Genomic DNA, 23817 nt, shown 5'->3' on the forward strand with positions numbered 1-23817 from the left:
GGGACCGAGCAGCGGGAGCGCACCCTGCCGCAGGGATTCGAACCGCCGACCTTTCGATCGGCAAGCCCTAGGCGCTGAGGCTTTAACCCACAGCGCCACCTGCGTCCCCTATCGTATCGTAATAGTCCCACTCTATTTTGCCTTGGTCAGACCACACTTGGAATACTGTGTCCAGTTCTCGGTGCCACAATTTAAGAAGGACGTTGGCAAGCTGGAACATGTGCAGAGGAGGGCAACCAAAATGACCAAGGGTCTGGAAACCAAGCCTGGTGAGGAACAATTGAGGGAGTTGGGTATTTTTTGGCTGGAAAAGAAGAGACTGAGAAGAGAAACTTGCTGGTATCTACACCCACAATGGGTGAGGATCCTCTTGCCCTGCTTTGTTTGACACGGGATGCCAAGGTCTGCAGCCTCACCCCCCCTCAGTGACATCACAGTGCATTTTACCTTTCAGCTACAGGTGTGCTTGTGATTGTGTATGGTGGAAGAGGAGAGCAGGCAGCCAATCAGCAAGCAGCTGGACTCACACAGCTGCTGCTTGCACTATGTTGGGAAGATAGGGAAGTGAGAAAGGTAGGTGGAGAAAGGTGAAACAGGCCTCGCCAAAGACTCCTGAGTAAGCTTAGAAGTCATGGAATGAGAGGAGAGGTCCTCTTGTGGACCAGGAATTGGTTAAGTAGCATAAAGTAGAGAGGAGGAAGAAATGCCAGCTCCCCGAATGGAGAAAGTGGAGGCCCCAAAGGATCAGTGTTGGGATCTATGCTTTTAAATGATCTAGAGTAAGCAGTGAGGTGTATGAGGTATGCTGATGTCAACAAATTGTTCGGGGCCATTACAACAACAAAAAATTGTGACGTGCTCCAAATTGTTGTTGTTGTTTAGTCGTTTAGTTGTGTCCGACTCTTCGTGACCCCATGGACCAGAGCACGCCGGGCACCCCTGTCTTCCACTGCCTCCCACAGTTTGGTCAAACTCATGCTGGTAGCTTTGAGATCACTGTCCAACCACCTTGTCCTCTGTCGTCCCCTTATCCTTGTGCCCTCCATCTTTCCCAACATCAGGGTCTTTTCCAGGGAGTCTTCTCTTCTCATGAGGTGGCCAAAGTATTGGAGCCTCAGCTTCAGGATCTGTCCTTCCAGTGAGCACTCAGGGCTGATTTCCTTCAGAATGGATAGGTTTCATCTTCTTGCAGTCCATGGGACTCTCAAGAGTCTCCTCCAGCACCATAATTCATAAGCATCAATTCTTTGGTGATCAGCCTTCTTTATGGTCCAGCTCTCACTTCCACACATCACTATTGGGAAAACCATAGCTTTTACTATACGGACCTTTGTTGGCAAGGTGATGTCTCTACTTTTTAAGATGCTGTGCTCCAAATGGACCTCTCCCAATTGACTGAATGGGTGGTAAAATGGCAAATGTAATTCAGTGAAAACAAGTTGATAGACACTGGGGTAAAAACCCCTTAGTTTCACATATGTGTTCATGGGATCTGAATGGGCAGTGGCTGACCGAGAATGAAACCTTGGGGGGTTGTAGTGGATAGATGGATAAAGATGTCAACTCAGCGGTAGCTGTGAAAAAGACAAATTCCATGCTAGGGATCATTAGGAAAGGAACTGAAAACAAAACTGCCAGGACTCAGGAGGGTCATAATGTCATTAAACAAATCTATGGTGTGAAAGGGACGCAGGTGGCGCTGTGGGTAAAAGCCTCAGCGCCTAGGGCTTGCCGATCGAAAGGTCGGCGGTTCGAATCCCTGCGGCGGGGTGCGCTCCCGTTGCTCAGTCCCAGCGCCTGCCAACCTAGCAGTTTGAAAGCACCCCCGGGTGCAAGTAGATAAATAGGGACCGCTTACTGGTGGGAAGGTAAACAGCGTTTCCGTGTGCTGCGCTGGCTCACCAGATGCAGCTTTGTCACGCTGGCCACGTGACCCAAAAGTGTCTGCGGACCAGTGCTGGCCCTCGGCCTCTTAAGTGAGATGGGCGCACAACCCTAGAGTCTGTCAAGACTGGCCCGTACGTGCAGGGGTACCTTTACCTTTACCTTTTATGGTGTGAAAGCGCTTAGAGTACTGGGCACAGTTTTGGCTGCCACACCTCAAAAAAGATGTTGTAGGGTTGGAAAAGGCTCAGAAAAGGGCACCCCAAAACGAGCAATGAGTGAAGGTTGCAGCATTTGGGACTTTCTAATTTAGAGGAAAGGTGATTGAGTTGTGACGTGATAGAAGTTCATAAAATTTTGCATGGCATGGAGAAAGTGGATAGAAAAACGTTTTCCAACTCCCTTTCTCATAATGCTACAACTCGTGGGCATTTTATTTTTAAAAAATTATGTACTCCCCTTCATTGAAAGATCTCAGAGTGGTTCATGGAATAAAATACAAGATAAAACACAATAAAGAATTAAAGCAAAACAACAACACAACAATTGCCCCTTCTCACAGATACATTTAAAAGGCTGCAGGATATTATTATTATTATTATTATTATTATTATTATTATTATTTATTTTATTTGCATTTCTGATACATTACAATGCAAGAAAAAAAAAACAAAAACCTGAAAATAATTACATATTATTATATGTATTATTACATATTCTATTATATTAAAAAAAAATACAGTCATTGTCAGACTTCCCTTCCTCTCAATACATGGTTCCTTTTAACTTCCACTTCCTCTCACGTCTTCTTAGTTTCCCCAGTCTTTCTCTGCTCTTCCCGTTAACTCTAGTTCTAACTTACACTGCTGAAAATATTACCATCCTGCTAGACTAATTGTCTGCTTATAATATTTTTTCATATAATCAATAGATAGTGTCCAGAACTTGTGGGTATTCAATGAAGCTAAATGTTTGAAGATTAAAAGGAAGTCCTTCTTCACACAGTGCATCATTAAACTATGGAACTCCCTGCCACAACAGGCAGTGATGGCCACCAATTTGGATGACTTTAAAAGAGGATCAGAGAAATTCATGGAAGAGAGGGCTATTGATGGCCAGGGGCATCACAAGGGAGGTGCGGTCGGCCCCGGGTGTCATGCTGGGGTGTGTGTGTGACAAAATCCCCTGGGCTGATTGGTGTGGCGGTGCTCACACCCCCGGCAGGGGGATTTTCGCGATCGTCACAAAAATCTGCCCACTGATTGGAGAAATACACCTGGCGTGCAGTGCTGGCCGCTGGGGATGTACCCGGCCAGCGGGCAGCATTTGTACCCCCCGGGGGGTGGCGCTCGCAACCCTGGTGTGACGATCCTCTTGGGGGTGCTAGGGCCACCCACTGACTGCACAAATACGCCCAGCGTGTGGTGCTGGTTACCAGAGATGCACCTCCTGGAGGCCGCGTAAGTGCACTGGGATGTAGAACTTTGCGGGTGCCTGGGCGCCCATAGTGCTGCATAGATGGTGCCTATGTGTTCGAGGCTTGATGGTGAGCTAGTCTCTTGATCTAGTCTCTATGTGGGTGTTTCTTTCTGCTTGTCTCTCTAGCCATGGCCCCAAAGAAACCTGCAGCGCCGGAAAAGCCAGAGGAGCCACCGAAACCACCACCCGGGAAGCTCAAATGGACATTCTATTCCACCTTTGGAACCATCTGCGTTATCAGTTTCTTCACTATGCTCGTTCTCTGTAAGTCCAGCTCAAGCTGCTGTCATGCAACCTCTGTTGAATAAGCTGCGCTGCCTGCTTTCTCTTGCCGTGCACTAGAGTTGCTGCAGGAGGATTAAACAAACCAGCCTGTGTTTGGCATGCACAAAAAAGGTGGACCAGTTTGCCTGAGGCATTGCTTCACTCTGTACGTGCTGACACCAGTTTACTTCCATCTTCGGAACTTGCACGTTTCCAAATGCCACACGGTGCCCCTTCTGCACTTGTAAGAAGCCACTCGTTTAGCGTGGTGGCACCTGAACTTTGGAACTCCTCGCCTATTAATATTAGGCAGGTACCATCTTCTTTGAGGGATGCAGGTGGCGCTGTGGGTTATACCACAGAGCCTAGGACTTGCTGATCAGAAGGTCGGCAGTTCGAATCCCTGCGACGGAGTGAGCTCCCGTTGCTCGGTCCCAGCTCCTGCCAACCTAGCAGTTCAAAAGCCTGTCAAAGTGCAAGTAGATAAATAGGTACCGCTCCAGCGGGAAGGTGAACGGCGTTTCCATGCGCTGCTCTGGTTCGCCAGAAGCGGCTTAGTCATGCTGGCTACATGACCCGGAATCTGTACGCTGGCTCCCTCGGCCAGTAAAGCGAGATGAACGCCGCAACCCCAGAGTCGTCCGCGACTGGACCTAATGGTCAGGGGTCCCTTTACCGTTACCATCTTCTTTGAGACACCTGTCAATGGCGTAGTGTGGGGTGGAGAGAGGTGACATGGCCCCGGGTGCAGAATTCTGAGGGGGCGCAACCTGGCTCCCTCACCAAGGCTGTGTGACTGCTGCCTTCTGGAGCCATGGGGAGGTGAGCTGCACCTAAGGCCAGGTCTTTGGGGCTGTGACGGTGACCCCTTCTCTTCGTGGCTGGTGAACGGACACCTGTCCCGGGGTGGAACTTCCACTGGCCAGAGCCCAGACTTTTTCCAGCTTGTGCCAGTCTTTCCGTCTCAGCATGTGTCGTTGGGAGGCAAGTACCTTGCAGTGGGAGCATAGTGGTGAGGGAACTGTGTGTATATTGCTTTTGATCGTTGCTTTATTCATCAAACCTTTTATTGGCATCACATACAAACATCCAAAACAAATCAATACAGTGCCCAGTGGCACAAAACATTTGCTAAAAGAAAGGAGGCACAGCAGTCTATCGTCACATCTCTTGGTCTCCAGGGAGATCAGACGTCTGCAGTGTATTTCAACAACAAAAAACCAAATAGAGATATTTAGCCACTAACTTGGTGAGCTCCTGATCATTCCCCAGTAATAGAAAATGTATGACCTCTGACTCTGGTTTCCATTTGGGGATACAGAGTTGATCTAGAAATTGCTGGCGGAGATCAACATATAGTTTACAATTGAAAACCATGTGTGTGAGGGCTTCCACCAGGTGGTCTTCACATGGGCAAGTTCTTTCTCCTTCCACCCCACCTGAGAACCTTTCCCAAAGGAGGTTTGATGGGTTTGAATTAAACCTGACCAGCAAAAATGCCCTTCTTTCTTGAGGGTTAAGCAGAGGTTCAAGGTAATTGTGGTTAGTTTCATGTGCCGAAGAAAGTTGGAAATAAAGAGGGAAACATGTTTTCTCCGCTGCTACTGTTAGTTCTTGGCGTTCAATATCCCACAACCTAGTTTTTATCATAGCCTTGGCAGATGGAGGGACATCGATTGCAAAAGTTCCACTGACAGCCCGAGTTGCTGTACCTTCTTGTTAAACTGTTGTAGTCCTGGGGAAAGAAAGGGGTCTGACAAAACCTAGAGGATCTTTATCTGATGTAAGGCAGATGTTTAACCAGCATAGAAGAAATCTCAACCAGGTGACAGTTTCTACCTTGTGTTGACCTCCCTCTAGACATAAGGCTGCAAAGGGTACACAGCGTGAGACAGTAAAAATCTTGAAGAGGAAATCTGCCTGCAATCGTTCTACCAACTGGGTAAACCCTGGCAGCCAGACTGGAATACCATAGAGCTTTATTGAGATTGCTTCATTATTATTTTTTATAAGCCACCCTGAGAATTTTGTCATGGGAATTTTGTCATAATAATGTACAGACATTATTAATAAGTAAGCAGATATTAGGCAGCTGGAAATCTAAGCACCCTCCCTTGTTTCAACAACTTTAGATATCAGGTTGATCACAGATTCCGAAAACCCGCTTCTATTACCGATGAAAAAACTGAGGATCAATATGGCAGACGGGCTCAGGAATCCGAAGATCGCTCACACGTCTCGTAAGTGGAACAGAAAGACTGGTTCATTTCTCATTGGTTTAAAAACAGCTGCCCATTTTTAAAATCTCAGAAGAAAGAAAAGAAAATGGAAGAGTCTTCTGAAGATGGAGAGGATGTAATCTTAAAGGCACAGTCCTCCACATGTGCTGAGACTGTCCGCTGCTTAAAGGTTTCTGGATCCAAATTTTGTTGTTGTCATCCTTAAGGGGCAACATCTTGTACCCGATCCCATGTTAGCCCTGCTGTCAAAAGAAAACAATACCAAAGCAAGTGTCAAACATAAAGAGATAGTCTTCTTTCTTATGACAGCAGTGAGACAAGTAGTTGCTTCCAGCTGAGGGGAAAAGCACCCTCTCCCACCACAGAAATTTGCAACCAGTATGTGTGAAATATAACGGTTATGGAATGCCAAACTCACCATCAGAGGGTGATAAAAGGAATAACATAGAAAGATAGCTTTGGCTCCCTATGGTCTCAATTTATATCGTTTAGCAACAATAATACAGTACTCTCCCATCTCAGTCACAGAAGCCACTAGGGAGAAATTATCCTAGTGTTTTAAACTGAAGTGCACGATGTGGATTTAATAGAATAGGATAGAATAGAATTTATTATTTATACCCTGCCCAACTGGCTGGGTTTCCCCAGTCACTCTGGGCGGCTTCCAACAAAGTATTAAAATACAGTGGTCTGTTAAACATTAAAAGCTTCCCTAAAGAGGGCTGCCTTCAGATGTCTTCTAAAAGTCTGGTAGTTGTTCTTCTCTTTGACATCTGGTGGGAGGGTGTTCCACAGGGCGGGTGCCACTACCGAGAAGGCCCTCTGCCTGGTTCCCTGTAACTTGGCTTCTCGCAGTGAGGGAACCGCCAGAAGGCCCTTGGTGCTGGACCTCAGTGTCTGGGCAGAACGATGGGGGTGGAGACACTCCTTCAGGTATAATCCGTAATATAAAAGATTTCCCATGGTGACATGTGGGTCAAGGCTTAACACCTGCATTCATCCTGGAAGGCAGCACTTTATGCTTGGTAATTGTTTAAATATTGTTTATAAAACATTCTATAAAGTTTGTAATCTAAAGAAGAAAAGAACAGCTTGCTTGCTCCCCTTATCTAATATTCATTCTGGCTTCTAGGATAATTTTCTGGCTGTTTTCTTGCTGTTGCAGACATTGCTTTCAGCACTTAATGGTTCAGGTAGGTAGCCGTGTTGGTCTGATGCAGTCGAAATAAATTAAAAAATTGTCCAGTAGCACCTTAGAGACCAACTAAGTTTGTTCTGGGTGTAAGCGTTCGTGTGCATGCACTGAAGTGTATCTGAAGAAGTGTGCATGCACATGAACGCTTATACCCAGAACAAACTTAGTTGGTCTCTAAGGTGCTACTGGATTTTTTTTTTTAATTTTAGTGCTTAATAGTTTTAGTTTCATGAGGAGGGGGGAGGGTTGTGCATTGTTGTTGTTTTTCCGGGGAAAATATGGTGTTTTGTTTTATACCTGACTTGTTGACTTCCTTGGGCACCCTACATTGTGAGATAGGAAGACAGGTTATTTAAATAAACTAGCAAATGCATCAGTGTATATAGGTTGGTGATAGCAAAAAATAAACTCCTAACTCTAAGAATGTTTTTAGCCATAGCTTTAGCAGAAGAAGTGGCAAAGTTGCCAGCAAAAATAGAACAATCGGAAAAGACCTTCCAAGCACGGAAAGGAAAGTACAGTAAGTATCTAAATGTCTAAATACGAATGAATTGAAAAAGATGTTTAAGATAACTTTTATTAAGAACCCAGAGGCCTTACTTTTGGGAATTATGGGACTAGTGTTACCTAAATAATATAAAAATGTATTTATATATGTGACCACGGCCGCTCGAATGATATGTGCCCAAAGATGGAAAAAAGAAAATGTTCTGACTAAAGAGGAATGGAAACAGAAACTACTGGACTATGCAGAAATGGAAAAACTTACTGGAAGAATAAGAAACCAAGATGATGAAGTTTTTTAAAAAAATAAAGAATGGAAATAGTTTTTGAATATTTTACAAGATTATTGTAAACAGATCAAGACATTAGCAGGATTAATGTAAAAATGTGCAGTGATATAAAACATACATTGGATATATTGGGTAAATAATAAATAGGTTTAATTCGGAAATGCAGTAAAAATATCATAAACATAAGGAACCGCAGAAAGAGGGGGAGGGGTGTCATAATAGGACACATGTAATAAGTTGCTTTTTAAGGGATTTCACTTTTGTTTGTTGTAAAATGAAAATTACAATTTAACAAATAAATGTCTAAATCTGACACATCTTGAAAATACAAGGGCGAGCAAATATATGTGAGTTGAAGTTTGTCTGTCACACGCTCTGATTACAGCATGGGAAAATGGCAGCCTGTTAACTGTCACCAAAATCAAAGAATACCTTACATGAAAGTTAAATGCTGATAATCAGAGTTTACGGTGGACTCAGGAACCAAACTCTATTGGGGATTAATAACTAGAAGATTTGAAACAGCCCTGTATAGTTTTAAGTCCAGTTCACAGTGATATTTTTCTCCCCCATGGGCCTTCTAAGATGTTCAGGAAAGGAACTGTTCCAAGTTCTCATCTGTTTATTTTTTGTTGCAGGGTTGTGTGTGTGTGTGTGTGTGTGTGTGTGTGTGTGTTTGTGTGTGTCAGTCTGAATTATGCCAAGTCTCTTCCGATACTTGGGGTGCTGCAGCCAGTGAGGTTAGAATATGACAAGAGGAGTTTGTTGAACAGGTCAGACAATGGCCTTACCTGTCCACATAAGTGTCCTTATCAGCATCCCAAAAGAATGGGCTATGCTGCTAGAGCTACAGCTAAGTGCAACTGCCCCCCATTAATGGGTTGGTTTCTCCCTCCCCAACTGTCAGGTGGAGAGAACAACAGGAGCGTATTGTGTGTAGCTGAGGAGAAAGCAGGCTAGAAGCTAGAGATGCAGAAGAGGCAAGAGATTTTGCACTAGAACAATAGAATTGTAGACCTTGAAGGGACCATCAGGGTTGTCTAGTCAATGTAGGAATCTTTTGCCCAACATGGGGCTCGAACCCACAACCCTGAGAGTAAGAGTCTCATGCTCTACAGCTTTAGCCGTGTTAGTACTAATGCTGTGAGCCCCTCAGCCTTGTGCTCAGGTTGTTGTTGTTTATTCATTTAGTTGTGTCCGACTCTTCGTGACCCCATGGACCAGAGCACGCCAGGCACTCCTGTCTTCCACTGCCTCCCGCAGTTTGGTCAAACTCATGTTGGTAGCTTCGAGAACGCTGTCCAACCATCTCGTTCTCTGTCGTCCCCTTCTCCTTGTGCCCTCCATCTTTCCCAACACCAGGGTCTTTTCCAGGGAGCCTTCTCTTCTCATGAGGTGGCCAAAGTATTGGAGCCTCAGTTTCAGGATCTGTCCTTCCAGTGAGCACTCAAGGCTGATTTCCTTCAGAATGGATAGGTTGGATCTTCTTGCAGTCCATGGGACTCTCCAGAGTCTCCTCCAGAACCAGAATTCAAAAGCATCCATTCTTCGGCGATCAGCCTTCGTTATGGTCCAGCTCTCACTTCCATACATCACTACTGGGAAAACCATTGCTCTAACTATACGGACCTTCGTTGCATATATGTGTAAATAAAACTATATGCCATCCACCCCATACTGCCCGTTTGTTTCATTCTTCCTTCCTGGTCCTTTCACTTTCACTTTGTCCTCCTGTAGCAGCTTCTCTCTCTTAGCTCATTTCTCTCTCTCTCCCATGGTACCTTGGTTTACAAACAGTCTGGTTTTCATATGTTTTGGATTACAAACACATCAAACCCGGAAGTGCGTGTTAGTTTCTGTGTGTTGCCACTGTGCAGTGCTCTTGGAGTCACAAGACTCTGTTTTGCATTCCAAAGATTCCAGGCTGTTGGAATTCTCATGGAAGACAGGAGACGGATGTGATGTTACTGGTTTCCTCTTCCTTTGTTGTTCGGTTGCTCTCTGCTCTCACAGAGAGAGGATGTATTTTCTTTTCTGTCTGTGTAGTTAGGAATAAAATGCTCTTTAGCCATGTAGCGCATACTATCTTGGCTCCTTCCCTGTGCTGGATATTCTGTGTAATGGGGAAACACGCTTGGAGCCTCATCAAAGGCTCAAGTCGTTAATCACGTCGGAGGAGCTCGGAGGAGCTCGGTTGAACGCAAGTCCGACAGTGCGTGTCCCAGTTTGCAAACTTTTTTTTTATTACAACCCATTTTTTTTGGATTATGAACAAATTTTTTTGGGAGGCCCCATTAGCGAAAGCTCGCCTTGGGTTACAACCTGTTTTGGTTTACAGGGCGACATTCTTCACAATTCTCAGAACAGAATAGAAGAATAGAATTTATTATTTATACCCCGCCCATCTGGCTGGGCTTCCCCACCCACTCTGGGCGGCTTCCAACAGAGTATTAAAATATAGTGGTCTGTTAAACATTAAAAGTTTCTCTAAACAGGGCTGCCTTCAGATGTCTTCTAAAAGTCTGGTAGTTGTTCTTCTCTTTGACAACTGGTGGGAGGGCGTTCCACAGGGCGGGTGCCACTACTGAGAAGGCCCTCTGCCTGGTTCCCTGTAACTTGGCTTCTTGCAATGAGGGAACTGCCAGAAGGACCTCGGTGCTGGACCTCAGTGTCTGGGCAGAACGATGGAGGTGGAGACGCTCCTTCAGGTATACAGGACTGAGGCCGTTTAGGGGTTTCAAGGTCAGCACCAGCACTTTGAATTGTGCTCGGAAACGTACTGGGAGCCAATGTAGGTCTTTGAAGATTGGTGTTATGTGGTCTCAGCCGCCACTCCCAGTCACCAGTCTGGCTGCCGCATTCTGGATTAGTTGTAGTTTCCGGGTCACCTTCAAAGGTAGCCCCACATAGAGCGCATTGCAGTAGTCCAAGCGGGAGATAACTAGAGCATGTACCACTCTGGCGAGACAGTCCACGGGCAGGTAGGGTTTCATCCTGCGTACCAGATGGAGCTGGGAGACAGCTGCCCTGGACACAGAATTGACCTGCGACTCCATGGACAGCTGTGAGTCCAAAATGACTCCCAGGCTGCGCACCTGGTCCTTCAAGGGCACAGTTACCCCATTCAGGACCAGGGAGTCCTCCACACCAGCCCGCCTCCTGTCCCCCCAGAACAGTACTTCTGTCTTGTCAGGATTCAACCTCAATCTCAGGATTCAACTTCTATCTCAGCACCCTTCCTGGCCTACAGAACCTCTTCCAATGCAGAGGGTTCCATTATCCACCCTAACCTCAAATATGGTGATGATAAACAGCCCTGAAGTGCTTCTCAGAATCTACTCACTTGATCCTTTGCAATGGAAACACTATTGATATAACGTTTATTCCCAATGGGGTTCTTTCCTTCCTTCAAGAAGCTCAGAACAGCATGCATTAGATTCTCCATTTTATCCCTGCAACAATCCTATGAAGTACAGAAAGGAATATGAGAATAACCTCAGGTAACCCAGAATGCCTAAGGCCTGAGCAGGGATGTCAACCCCTTGCTCAAATATTTTTTTTATTTGTTTTTAAACCCAAACAAAAATACAATAACCATGAATCACTTATCCAGTAGCATATCTCATTGTGTCTGTTTTATCCATGGACTGAGAAAAGATACAATGGCCACCTTCAAATATCTGAAGGTCTGTCACATGGAAGAGGGAGCATGCTCTGGAGGGTAGGACTTGAACCCAGGGCTACAAGTTACAAGAAAGGAGATTCTGGCTAAACATGAGGAAGAACTTTCTGACAGTAAGAGCTGTTTGACAGTGGAACGGTCTCCCTTGGGCGGTGGTCGACTCTCCTTCCTTTGAGGTTTTAAAGCAGAGGTTGAATGGCCATCGGTCAAGGATTATTTAGCTGAGATTCCTGCCTTGCAGGGGGTTGGACTAGATGACCCTTGGGGTCCCTTCCAGCTCTACAATTCTATGATTCTATGAATGAATAAACCAAGATTTCAAAAGCCCTTCCAGCATACACTCAATTCAATGCCTGCTATTTCAAAAGCCTTTCTTTTCCTCCCAGAAGACCTCTTCAAGAAAGGTAAACCGAAGACTGCTGGAGGCTGGGATTTTTTTGGGAAGAGTTTCTACTACATTTCTAATGAGGAAAAGACCTGGCATGATGCGGAGAGCTTCTGCCTGACTAGAGACTCCCACTTGGCCTCCATCCTAAGTGACGAAGAGCAGGTCTTATATGTTTCTTTCCCCCCTCCTCACCCCTTGATATTTGGGATTCAAAGTGTATTGTTCTGTCCACCCCTGTTCTTACTTTCACATGCAAATATTTCATGACCCACAAAGTGCAACTCCTTGCATTATCCGTGCTTTATTTATGATGCTTGAATGCTAACGCATAATGTAAAGCTTGCTTTATATTCCAGTTATTTTTTGCTTGATGGAAGACATGGAACTAGTGCTTTTTCCCCCCTTAAAAAATGTTTAGGGTTATTCTCATTTTCCTAGTCGTATTGAAATACTGTCCCCTCAATGAGGCCAAACTTTGATTCACAAAATGTTTAGGGGTATGCATACCCCAACAGAAAAAAAGTACTGCACGAAATGTATCTACAGTGGTACCTTGGGTTAAGTACTTAATTCGTTCTGGAGGTCCGTTCTTAACCTGAAACTGTTCTTAACCTGAAGCACCACTTTAGCTAATAGGGCCTCCCGCTGCTGCCGCGCCGCTGGAACACAATTTCTGTTCTCATCCTGAAGCAAAGTTCTTAACCTGAAGCACTATTTTTGGTTTAGCGGAGTCTGTAACCTGAAGCATATGTAACCTGAAGCGTATGTAACCCGAGGTACCACTGTATATAAATACAATACACCACACACACTCCAGAAGTTCAGAAACAAAACAGAACACCCCCAGAGGTTAAAAAATAGATTAAAAAACAGTGTTGTGTACCTGGTTGGCACCTTGGGGGAGCAGGCACAGGGGCGTAGGAATTGGGGGCGGTTGGGGCAGGCCGCCCCAGGTGTCATCCCTGAGGGGGAGTTGACAAAATCCCCCTGGGCAGATCGCCACAGCACTGATCACCCCCCCCCAGTGGATCACCCAAGTCCTGGGTGCATGGCATGTGTGCTACTCCGGGTGCCTGAGTGGCTAGCTCTGTCGCTGGGCAGGCAAGCACCCCAGGGGCAATACCTTGACCTTCCTGTTCTGGGTGCATGTTGTGAGTAAAGATGGCATCCGGCACGTTTCTGCTGCGCCACTGGCTGTCCGTGCCGATCGAAAACTTCCCTTAGCTCTCTTAGCATAGTCCTAGCAGAGTTCAGCAGCGGGAGAAACTGTTGCCGTGTGTGGATAATAAATCAGACTGAATGCAGGCTTCTCTCTTATCTCCAACAGTCTTTTAATGGTTAGAAAGACATCGTAAATTAGCCCGGCAAAAGAGCAGGCATCCTTTTCGCCTCTCAGTCAAAACCAAAAGAGAACTCACACACAAAGAAAGATTCCCGTATGTGAACGTAACCACACCTCAGAATGTGAGACGTCACACAGAACTGTTTAACCCTGTAAGTTCTGAATCTCCTCACACATGTATGTTATATCTTCCTCACACAGCCCTAGAACATCGCAAAGTGGCAACAAGCATGCTGCTCTGCCAGGCCCGTGCCACTTTGCGATGCTCTAGGGCGGTGTGAGGAGAATGTAGCACCCAGAACAGGAAGGTCAAGGTATTTCACATCTGGCAACCAAGGAGCCCCTTTGGTTACGGATAGTAGAGGAGTAGATGAGTCTTAAAAGGCTAAAATGTGTATACAGTGGTACCTCTGGTTGCAAATGGGATCTGTTCCGGAGGCCCGTTTGCAACATGAGCAGAACGCAACCCATGTCTGCACGTCTGCGCTGCGCGGGTCATGATTCGCCGCTTCTGTGCATGAGCGTGACGTCATTTTGCACGTCTGTGCATGTGCGAGCGGCAAAACCCGGAAGTAACCCTTTCTGGTACTTCTGGCTCACCGCAGGATGCAACCCTAAAACGCACAACCTGAAGCAAATGTAACATGAGGTATGACTGTACTCGATTTTGACCAAACTCAGTCTCCCAGAGCAAAACATACATCAGGAGGCTTACTTTGGTCCAAATCGTTTTTACACTTCCAGAGTTAACACTAAATACATTGCTTCTGGTAGATGAGTCCCCCAAGCCAGCATTTCTCCAATGAAAATAGGGACGTCCCGTTCCATAAAGAAAAATTTCCTATTCATACCCCTCCCATCTGACTGAGTTGCCCCAGCTACTCTGGGCAGCTTCCAACATATATAAGGTAAAGGTACCCCTGACCACTAGGTCCAGTTGCCGACGACTCTGGGGTTGCGGTTCTTGGAGAACTGCAAATGGATAACAGTGATGTAGCAGATGGTGGTGGTGACAGAATTAATGCAGTATCTGTGCAGTGGCTTTCAAATTGTGTCCTCGAGAACCTGAGTTCCATGGCAGCTTAAGACAGGACCTTCAGTTGGAAGATGAAAAAGAGGCTTTTGTGAAATTCACTTCTCCACCGCTACTGAAATTTCTTGCAGTGAGTCACCACAAGAATATGTCAGGCAAATTCTCCAGCATGTTCCCACTTAACGTAGGGTGAAATTAAACAGGTTCCTGGCAAGAAAGGTTGAGGTGATTCCTGAAATGTGTTATTCATGCAATTCAGATTGCTTTGCCAATATGCACAATACTGTATTGGCCCAAATATAAGCCTCAAGCAAAAATAACCCGCACATTTAAAATTCATGCAGGGGGGGAAAAAAGACAGTACCCAAATATTAGCAGCTCCTTTAAAATTCACTCACACCTGTTCCGTTTTACTGCATGTCTGTTTCAGCAGCGATATCGTAAAAGCCAATTTTAGTAAGGTCACAAATTTAAGCCGTACTTTAACTTTTCATGGTCAGAATTTTTTTTGGGGGGGGGGGAGGGAGGAAGTGCAACTTATATTCAGACCAACAGGGTACTTATGCTTCAGTAGCTGAGTTTGGGCATTTTGTCATGTGAGGTTGTTCCTTCCTCCTGCAGAACTACCTCACCTCTCAGCTCAGTGATCCTACCTGGATTGGCCTTACAGATGAAAACGAGGAAGGCAACTGGAAATGGACAGATGGCTCCAGAACTAAAGCACAGTGAGTCTTCAAAAGTTTGCTCAAGTTCAAAAGTGGTGCAGGACCCGCATTCTTCTGCTTTGGTAGACCTAGCTTCTCTCTGTCTCTCCAGTTTAATGGCCTAGGACCCTCGTACCTACGGGACTGCCTCTCCCGGTATGCCCCATGGAGGACCTTAAGGTCCATAAATAGCAACACCCTAGAGGTCCCGGGCCCTAAGGAAGTCAGATTAGCCTGAACCAGAGCCAGGGCCTTCTCAATACTGGCCCCAGCCTGGTGGAACACTCTGTCTCATGAGACCAGGGCCCTGCGGGATCTGATTTCTTTCCGCAGGGCCTGCAAGACAGAGTTGTTTCGCCTAGCCTTTGGCTTGGAATCCACTTGATCCCCTCCCCCTCTTTCATTTTTAAAAAAATGATATTTATTACTTTTAAAACTTACGAAAAAAAGAAAAAGAAAGAAAAAACAAAAGAAACAATACAATATCGACAATACAAAACACAACCTTAACATCTAAACACCATAAACTATACAAAACAAAACAAAAACAATTTAACACACATCATACCTTTACCATAATCTATCTTTCATTCCCTTGTTTCATTGACCTCCTCTTACCTCCCTCCTTGTATTCCACTTCTATACGTTATCTCAGCAAATCCTTTATCTTAAAATATTTTTAATCTTATTCCCCATTAAATCTAATATACCTATTTACACTTAACCTCTTAAAACATTTCCACTAAGGCCAAAAAAAAATTCCATCCCAAGATTTTTCTATCCCTCATTAAATTTTACAAAATTTCCCTATATAGACTTTAAATTTTCCAATCTTCTTCACCGTCTCCTCTTCCTGGTCTCGGCCTCTGCCAGTCCTTGCCGTCAATTCCATATAGTCCATCAACCTGGTGATCTTATGTCCGAGGCTCTTAACTCATCTCCACATCCCTTCTGCCAATCTTCTTCATATTCTTTAATTCTAGAGAGCAGAGCTCGGGGAAGCTCCGACCCAACAGCACTTTTATTCCATCTCGACAGGTCAACCAGATTTCCATAGTTAAAACTAGAATCCATAAAATATTTCAAATCTTGTTTCAAGGTTCCTCCAAATCCAAAGGCCCCCAAAGCTCCAATCCCCTCCCGACCCAAATCCATGTCCCAAATGTCAATTGATCCCTGCATAAGGGGATCTCTCCAACCTTCCCCCTCCAGTCCAGGCCAGGCTCCAATCCTCAGAATCTGACCTCTTCCAGTTTCAACCACAAAGGGCCCCGACCTGTAACCCTCAACCTGCCTCTGTGAGGTTAAGGCTCCCCCTTGTATTACTTTAAGTTCGACAACAGCAACTTTCTCCTTCTCCTTTTCAACGATTTGCCCTGTTGAAATAGATTCCTGTGCCAGATCCTGAGTTATCAATCCTGAGTTATCAATCCTTTCTGACACAATTCCAAAAGTAAAATAGTTTTCAGTTTTCAGTTACTTTTTCAATTGCTTTTTCTTCCTTTTAAAACACAGAAGCGGACAGTGAAAGCAATATATTTCTCTTACTAACTGACTGTTTTTCGCTGTCAATGAACTCTTCCAAACGTCAATCTGCTGGCAGCCCGTTCCCAGGAGTTCAGAGCAGTGATAATTTAGTTTTTATCACTCTCTCCTGCAGGATGCACAGTCCACAATTTCCCCCCTCTTCCCCTGCTTCCAAGGGGGGTTTAATGGTTTCAATCGATGGAAATTTAATCCTTTACATGAAGCTTTCCAAGACCTTAGCTTGCAACCTCTTTGCTTCAGTCTATTTACAAAAAGGGAAGGCGGACTTCCTGTTTTGAACCTTCCCCGTGGCTGCCCCTCTTTCATTTTTCCTTTCTCTTTCTGTGATGGAACTCCTATTAGGGGACTTCCCTGGCTTTTTTCTGGCCCACGTAGGACCAGCCTTGGTGAAGACTTGATGTTTTCATCCCCAAAAAGTTTTTGATTTGAGTTTCTATTGAAATGAGGCAGCATTTTAAAGTTGTATTTTAAGCTTGTTTTTAAGTTGTATCTTAATCAATTGTTTTATATCTGGTGTTAGCCGCCCTGAGCCTGGTCTTGGCTGGGGAGGCCAGGGTATAAAAAATGATAATGATAATAATAATAATAGAAGTCTTTCCACCTTTTGCCCCCAGATATTGGTCTCTCGGCAACCCCAGCTACTCAGAGCATGATGGAGCGCTGGAGAAAGACTGCACATCCATTGTGCCGTCATCTGGCGGATATAACTGGAATGACGACTACTGCCACAAACTACATAAATGGGTGTGTAAAGAGAACATAGACATTGAAGAACCATAAAGTTGGGGAAAACTGGGCCAATACCTTACTGAAGGCAGAATGGTTTTCATTCCATTGTTCAACTCCAGGAGAAGTCTGCTTAGCCACAGAACGAACAGAAACATCCAATTCCACCCAAGCCTTGTTCTTTGTGCTCCGTGAAACAAAGAGAGTTTGAGAGGTTGTTTGCTATTATCAATTGGTTAGAGAGATTTGTGTCCCAGGTGATGGGTGCCTAGGAAGAGTTGCCATTTTCCTTCAGGGCAGAGTTGATAACGGCTGCTGTCTTATCAAGGCAGATCCTTGGGATGGGAATAGCTGCCCTTGGCAGAGCTCTTAAAGGAAGGAAACTCATGTCCTGAATTAAAGATGGCAGCTCTGTTGTGGTTAGCAAACAGGCCTTTTCATTTCTTTCATCGCGCCCGCCAGTTATCTCTTCCAAGAGAGGGGAGGACGTGAAATAGTCAAATTACAGCCTTCTGACAACTGCAGGGTAGCTTGCCCCCAGAATCCATTTACCGTACCTTCTGCCACTGTTCCTGAAGAGGCATCAACGGGTTTAGAAAGGAAAGTGCTTGGGGGAGAGTCTGTTCTGATTGTGACTTCCCTGATGCATGCATTAAAAGGAAGAAAGAAAAAAGATTTAAGACACTCAAAAAGGTGCCCCAGTTAATAAAACAGCAGATAGCAGGCTTGTCTTAAGAATGGTGTTCCTTTATTTTTAACCATTGCATGCAGGTTGGCACGCCTATTTTAAGATAGGCTTGCTGTGACACACATGTGTAATAAATAGTGGAAATCAGACATTTTTTTCTGGGGGTACTCAAGGGTTCGCAGCACCAGCAAAACCCGCCCCACACCCCCAGTTAAAAGTGTGGTCCTTACTGTAACAACTGAATGCTGAGTACAGGCAGCTTTCCCCCCCTTTTTCTTTTTAAACTAAATGTTATTAGAGTTTACAAAGAGAAATACAAAACTTAATCTCAAATATCTTTTTGTCCAACATTAATCTAAGAAAGATAAAAACATGGCAAAGAAGGAAAAACAGGGAGAGTAGAAAAAAGGATTGAAAAGAGTTTTTAAGAGGCAATAGAAAAAATACAGTTCACAGATGAAAGAACTTCCAGTTCTTCATCTGTCTGCTATAAATAAATAATAATCACTTCATCCACTCTGATAGAACACCTAACAAAACCACTTACTTTCTATAAACATTATCTTCAATCCCCAGATCCAAATGTCATTATTTCATATTCTTTTTCACAAAAATAGTCTATGGGAGGTTTCCAGTATTTAGTCAATGTTAACAATGACCTTTTCCTGTCAATATTGTCATCTCAGCTGAGTCCGTTAATTTTAGCAACCATTCTTCCATTTTTGGTGTCAGGGAACTGCCATCAGCTCAGAGGCGAGAGGTGGAAGGGCAGTTGGGTTACAGGGAGCCTCCGAAGATCGTGAGAAGCAGCTCTTCTTCCGGGGAGGAAGGAAGCCCCGCTGTTAAGTTGTGGGTGAACATATCAGACGACACAGCGATTCTTCAAACAGCTCTTGTTTATTCACAGGCCAGGACAGAACTGAACTGAAGGGTTCAGTCAGCCTGCTTATATAGAGCTGCAGTACAACGTAACTGTAACAATTTTCTAAAACTATCCAATCACTGAATGTCACTTTCGATCCCTTATTTGCATAACTATCTACACTATCCCCCTGCTGGCCCAGGGAGAGAACTTCAGTACATAACACCTGCCTCCAGTGGGGAAAGGATGCAGGGCTTGGAAGATGCTACAGAGAGCCGAAAAACCGAGCCTGAGCATAGCGGGGGGGGGGGGGAGGCAGGTCCCCCTTTGCCCACGCCCTCCCTGCACAGTCGGTTTATGCACAGAGAGGAGAGGCGTAGGATGGGGGTCAAGAGACTGCTCTGCTGGGGAAAGTTTAAGGACCGCCCACTCCCAGATTCTGCTAGTGACTGAGCAGACATGGAATTGAGTCGTTCTGCACTGTGAATGTTTTTGCACCGATAATAAAGCCTTCAAAAGACCAGTGGGGGTCTTGCCTGTTCGCTCTCAAGCAACCACACTGGCATACACCTAACAGTTGGTAATGAGGAAGCTTTCTATCTTTGTTCATATAATTGTCTCAGTCAAAGGAATGCTCTGGCAGAAATATTATTCTTGCTTCAGGAATAGCTCCACTCCACCCCAATATGTAAATATGGGAAAATCAAATTAATCTACAAAACCTCTGATATATATGTGTGTGTGTGTGTGTGTGTGTGTGTGTATATATATTCCATATAACCAAAATAACAAAACAGAGCTTCACATAACTAAGACATAAAAACTAAACCAAAACGAAGGTTGATGAGATGTTACTTTCACAAGAAGAAACGCTAAAGCTGGTTGTCCGGATATTTGCCATGAGATACAAGTGGAGAGTACCGCCATAAGAATTGAAGAGAACACAAGGTGTGGCACACATGGCTTAAAAGATATACAGAAAATAAGGGCGCTACCAGATTAATGAGCTGAGGCAGAAATTCAGTGAAAGGAAGGCTGGTTTTTATTACCTGTTGCAACAGAGTTCCCCCCCCCCCTGTCCCCACCACTGTGAAGAAGGACCCAGAGCCAAGAAAAAAAAACTCTTTTAGAAGGTTTGCCTTTCCCTCTGGAGAAGGGCATCCCCTTCTGCAAACGTCAGAAATGCGTCACACATAAGGTGGGGTTATAGTGGCTCAGGCAGGTCAAGGTGTGATATTCCTGAGGATTTGCAGGACGAGGTATCCGACTTCCCATACCCCAACCCATATAAATAAGAGACCAATCAGACTGGGTTTTGGGTAAAAACAGGCCACAACCTTATTGAATACAGATGAAAGAAGTTTGAGAAGATATTGAATTATTTGGGTAGGTTTGAACAATTTGGGGCAATTAAAATGTTAAAAGTTAAATAAACCTTGTGGATGGAGGAGTGTTAACGTACATAAAATTGTACATATGGTGGATTTGAATATGTTATTATTGATTATATATACCCAATGTATCAGCTGCCTGGGGGGTTTCACTGTTTGTGTTTGGGTGTTGGTAAAAAATAAAAAATTTAATAATAATAATAATAATAATAATAATAATAATAATAAACAGATGAAAGAGGTTTGGCTTGGGCATGCGGCAATCGAAGTACTTCCGGCCTGCCTGCTGGAAGTGATGTGTGGTCAATCCATGTGGGAGTTCCTAAAACTTACATCAAACAGGGTGACCCCCACAGGGACCGCTGTCTGGGGGAGTGCCTTCGTCTTTGGCCTCTCTGGGCACTCGGACATGGCCACTCCCCCTGGATCCCTTTAATGGGATACCCCAGTGTTTGGAGGGGCAGGCGGGGGCTACAACCTTCCCTCCGTCCAAAACAAGGGATTGCCCCAATGCTCAACCAGTTGTGACAAATTGCTATGAGGTAGGCAAAACCCACCAGTTAGCCTGGTGGGAAAATTCCTACCCAGCCCAGTAAGAATGGCGCCCACCATAGCCACAGAAAGTCATTGCCTATCAGTGTAAACCGTGGGTGGGTAGGATGGGGAGAAAACCCAGCGCAGGAACAAACAGGACATGCCCCAGGTGTGGGCTGCTTAAATGGGCAGGGGCGGATCCGAGGGAAGCCCACCGTTGGCTCCACTGGCTCCGCCCCTGGCTCCGCCCACACCCCAGCCTTCATCCCCCTTCACCAATGCAGGGTGCAGGCTGAGATCCAGCTCCTGATTGGCGGCGGGGGCAAATACCCCTCCGAGTATCAGTAAGGGCACTGCCGTTTGAATTCCAGCGTCGCGGACCCAGTGCAACCTCTTCCATCCAGCAATGCCACCGCACCAAGGGGGGTGAGTGGACTTAGCAAGTTTCACGTGGCTCCAGACAGTTTTACACAAAGCATTTGCATTTCATGAATACAATTGGGATGCCCACCTGAGCAAACAATGGCAGATTCAGGAACTTCCGCTGATGGCTACCTGCCTACATGATCTCAGGCTAGGCGAATCATGGAGGATTTCCCACAATGCAAAGAGGCAAGAACACATTGTTCCATGGGGAAACTCAGGTCTTCCTTGTTTTCACAGGCTAGAGTGAAAGTATCTGGCATAAGTATACAGTGGTACCAAACTTAATCCGTTCCGGAAGTCGGTTCCAAAATCAAAGCGTTCCAAAACCAAGGTGCGCTTTCCCATAGAAAGTAATGCAAAACAGATTAATCCATTCCAGACTTTTAAAAACAACCCCTAAAACAGCAATTTAACATGAATTTTACTATCTAACGATACCATTGATCCATAAAATGAAAGCAATAATCAATGTAAAGGTAAAGGTACCCCTGCCCGTACGGGCCAGTCGTGTCCGACTCTGGGGTTGCGCGCCCATCTCACTCTAGAGGCCGGGAGCCAGCGCTGTCTGCAGACACTTCTGGGTCACATGGCCAGCGTGACAAAGCTGCTCTGTGTTGTGTGCATGTTGTGTGTCACATGCCTGTTTACTTCAACACAGTTCTGCTGGGAACTTCCGTTTTGTATATTGCTTTTGCATCGTTGTTTTGCTGGACACGAAGGGAAGCAGACATATTTTTTCCTTTGTTCCTGAACTATGCTGAATAAATGCTGTAAATATGCTTACACGTGACTCTGTCCGCCGCTTCCGTTGTGGAGATTTATTCACTCTGCTAATTAGCGTGCTCGGTAGCTTCAGAAGGCTACTGAGGCTCGAGTCACTGATTGGTTGATGCTGTTCCATGACCTGGAGATCGCCCGGCTGCCGGCCGGTGGCTGGAGCCAGCTGGGGGCCTGCCTGATGCCCTTGTCTCCCTGGCAGCATCCCAACAGGGTGCCCCTGCCCTCTGCCTGCCCTTCAGAACCAACATGCCATGCCGTGCTGGGCCTCATTGGTGGCAGCCCCTCTCCTTCCCCGCTTGCTCTTCAGCCGCCACTATGAGCTGCCCAAAGAGGAGGCTGGCAGTGGCAGCCATGGAGAGGTCATGGGATGGAGAGGCAATGGGATGTTGCCTTGCCTCCACAGCTTGGGACAAGTGCCAGCTCATCCTCCTCTCTGAGCTCAGTGTCGGCAGTACTGGCAGGGAAAATAGGGACATTCCAGGATCAAACCAGACGCCAGGACAGCTTTCATAATTCCAGGACTGTCTCTGGAAAATTGGGACACTTGGAGGGTATGAAATCTGAATCACTTTGTAGGTTACAAAGCTCTAGTACTGCAGAGCTTAAGTACAAGATGAGAAATGCTGGAGCCCGTGGCTTCTTGGGCCTTGCGTTTAGCCCTGGTTTGTCTTAGTCCTCACCCAAAGTGTAGGAGGTGGTTCTTCAGTGGTAAGAGAAACACACCATGCCAATATTAATCTCGGTAGTGGAAAACTCTCCCATCATATGTCAAGGAAATAAACAACTATCTGACTTTTAGAAGACATCTGAAGGCAGCCCTGTTTAAGGAAGCTTTTAATGTTTGATGCTTTATTGTATTTTTAATATTTTGTTGGGAGCCACACAGAGTGGCTGGAGAAACCCAGCCGGATGGGCGGGGTATAAACAATAAGTTGGCTCAGAGCTGTCCAGCAAAAGCCAGCTGTGGACAGGACAGATTGGATAGTGCCCCCGTAGTCACCAAGAAGCTTTATATTAATAATAATAATAATAATAATAATAATAATAATAGCAATAGTAATAATTTATAATTTGTACCCCGCCCATCTGGCTGGGTTTCGCCAGCCACTCTGGGCAGCTTCCATAGAAACCAAAAATACACTAAAATATCACATATTAAAAAATTCCCTGAACAGGGCTGCCTTCAGATGTCTTCTGAATGTCAGGTAGTTGTTTATCGCTTTGACATCTGATGGGAGGGTGTTCCACAGAGCGGGCGCCACTACCAAGAAGGCCCTCTGCCTGGTTCCCTGTAGCTTTGCTTCTCGCAATGAGGGAACCGCCAGAAGGCCCTCGGCGCTGGACCTCAGCGTCCGGGCAGAACGATGGGGGTGGAGACGCTCCTTCAGGTATATTGGACCGAGGCTGTTTAGGGCTTTAAAGGTCAACACCAGCACTTTGAATTGTGCTCGGAAATGTACTGGGAGCCAATGTAGGTCTTTCAAGACCGGTGTTATGTGGTCTTGGCGGCTGCCCTCAGTCACCAGTCTAGCTGCCGCATTCTGGATTAGTTGTAGTTTCCGAGTCACCTTCAAAGGTAGCCCCACGTAGAGCGCATTGCAGTAGTCCAAGCGAGAGATAACTAGAGCATGCACCACTCTGGCGAGACAGTCCGCGGGCAGGTAGGGTCTCATCCTGCGTACCAGGTGGAGTTGGTAGACAGCTGCCTTGGATACAGAATTGACCTGCGCCTCCATGGACAGCTGTGAGTCCAAAATGACTCCCAGGCTGCGCCTTCCCATTATTCCTAAAAGTTTTGAAAGTATTCCTCTTTCAACACACACACACACACACACACACACACACACACACACACAC

At 45.6% G+C, this 23817-nt stretch overlaps 1 protein-coding gene across 3 annotated transcripts; it reads left to right on the forward strand.

Annotated features, from left to right (window-relative positions):
• Positions 1 to 442: 442 nt before the first annotated feature.
• LOC307224363 (uncharacterized protein) lies at positions 443 to 17707 on the forward strand. Of its 3 annotated transcripts, none has more exons than XM_079991213.1 (7): positions 443 to 573; positions 3490 to 3627; positions 5760 to 5867; positions 7496 to 7582; positions 11925 to 12088; positions 14923 to 15026; positions 17168 to 17707. In XM_079991213.1, exons 2-7 carry the CDS (start codon positions 3492 to 3494, stop codon positions 17331 to 17333), a joined length of 765 nt encoding a protein of 254 aa, XP_079847339.1. In that variant the 5' UTR covers positions 443 to 573; positions 3490 to 3491; the 3' UTR covers positions 17334 to 17707. The 3 variants fall into 3 exon arrangements, with proteins under 3 accessions (XP_079847339.1, XP_079847341.1, XP_079847340.1); XM_079991215.1 differs by having other exon boundaries at positions 11928 to 12088; XM_079991214.1 differs by lacking the exon at positions 443 to 573 and adding an exon at positions 580 to 779.
• The last annotated feature ends 6110 nt before the right edge of the window (positions 17708 to 23817 follow it).

This window comes from Podarcis cretensis, assembly GCF_951804945.1.
Source record: "Podarcis cretensis genome assembly, chromosome: 9".
NCBI lineage: Eukaryota > Metazoa > Chordata > Lepidosauria > Squamata > Lacertidae > Podarcis > Podarcis cretensis.

Coding starts and splice junctions, on each gene's coding strand:
- LOC307224363 (XM_079991213.1), top strand. CDS start 3,492: ATGGCCCCAAAGAAACCTGCAGCGCCGGAAAAGCCAGAGGAGCCACCG. Junction 3,628..5,759: donor CTTCACTATGCTCGTTCTCT/GTAAGTCCAGCT, acceptor CAACAACTTTAG/ATATCAGGTTGATCACAGAT. Junction 7,583..11,924: donor AGCACGGAAAGGAAAGTACA/GTAAGTATCTAA, acceptor TTTTCCTCCCAG/AAGACCTCTTCAAGAAAGGT.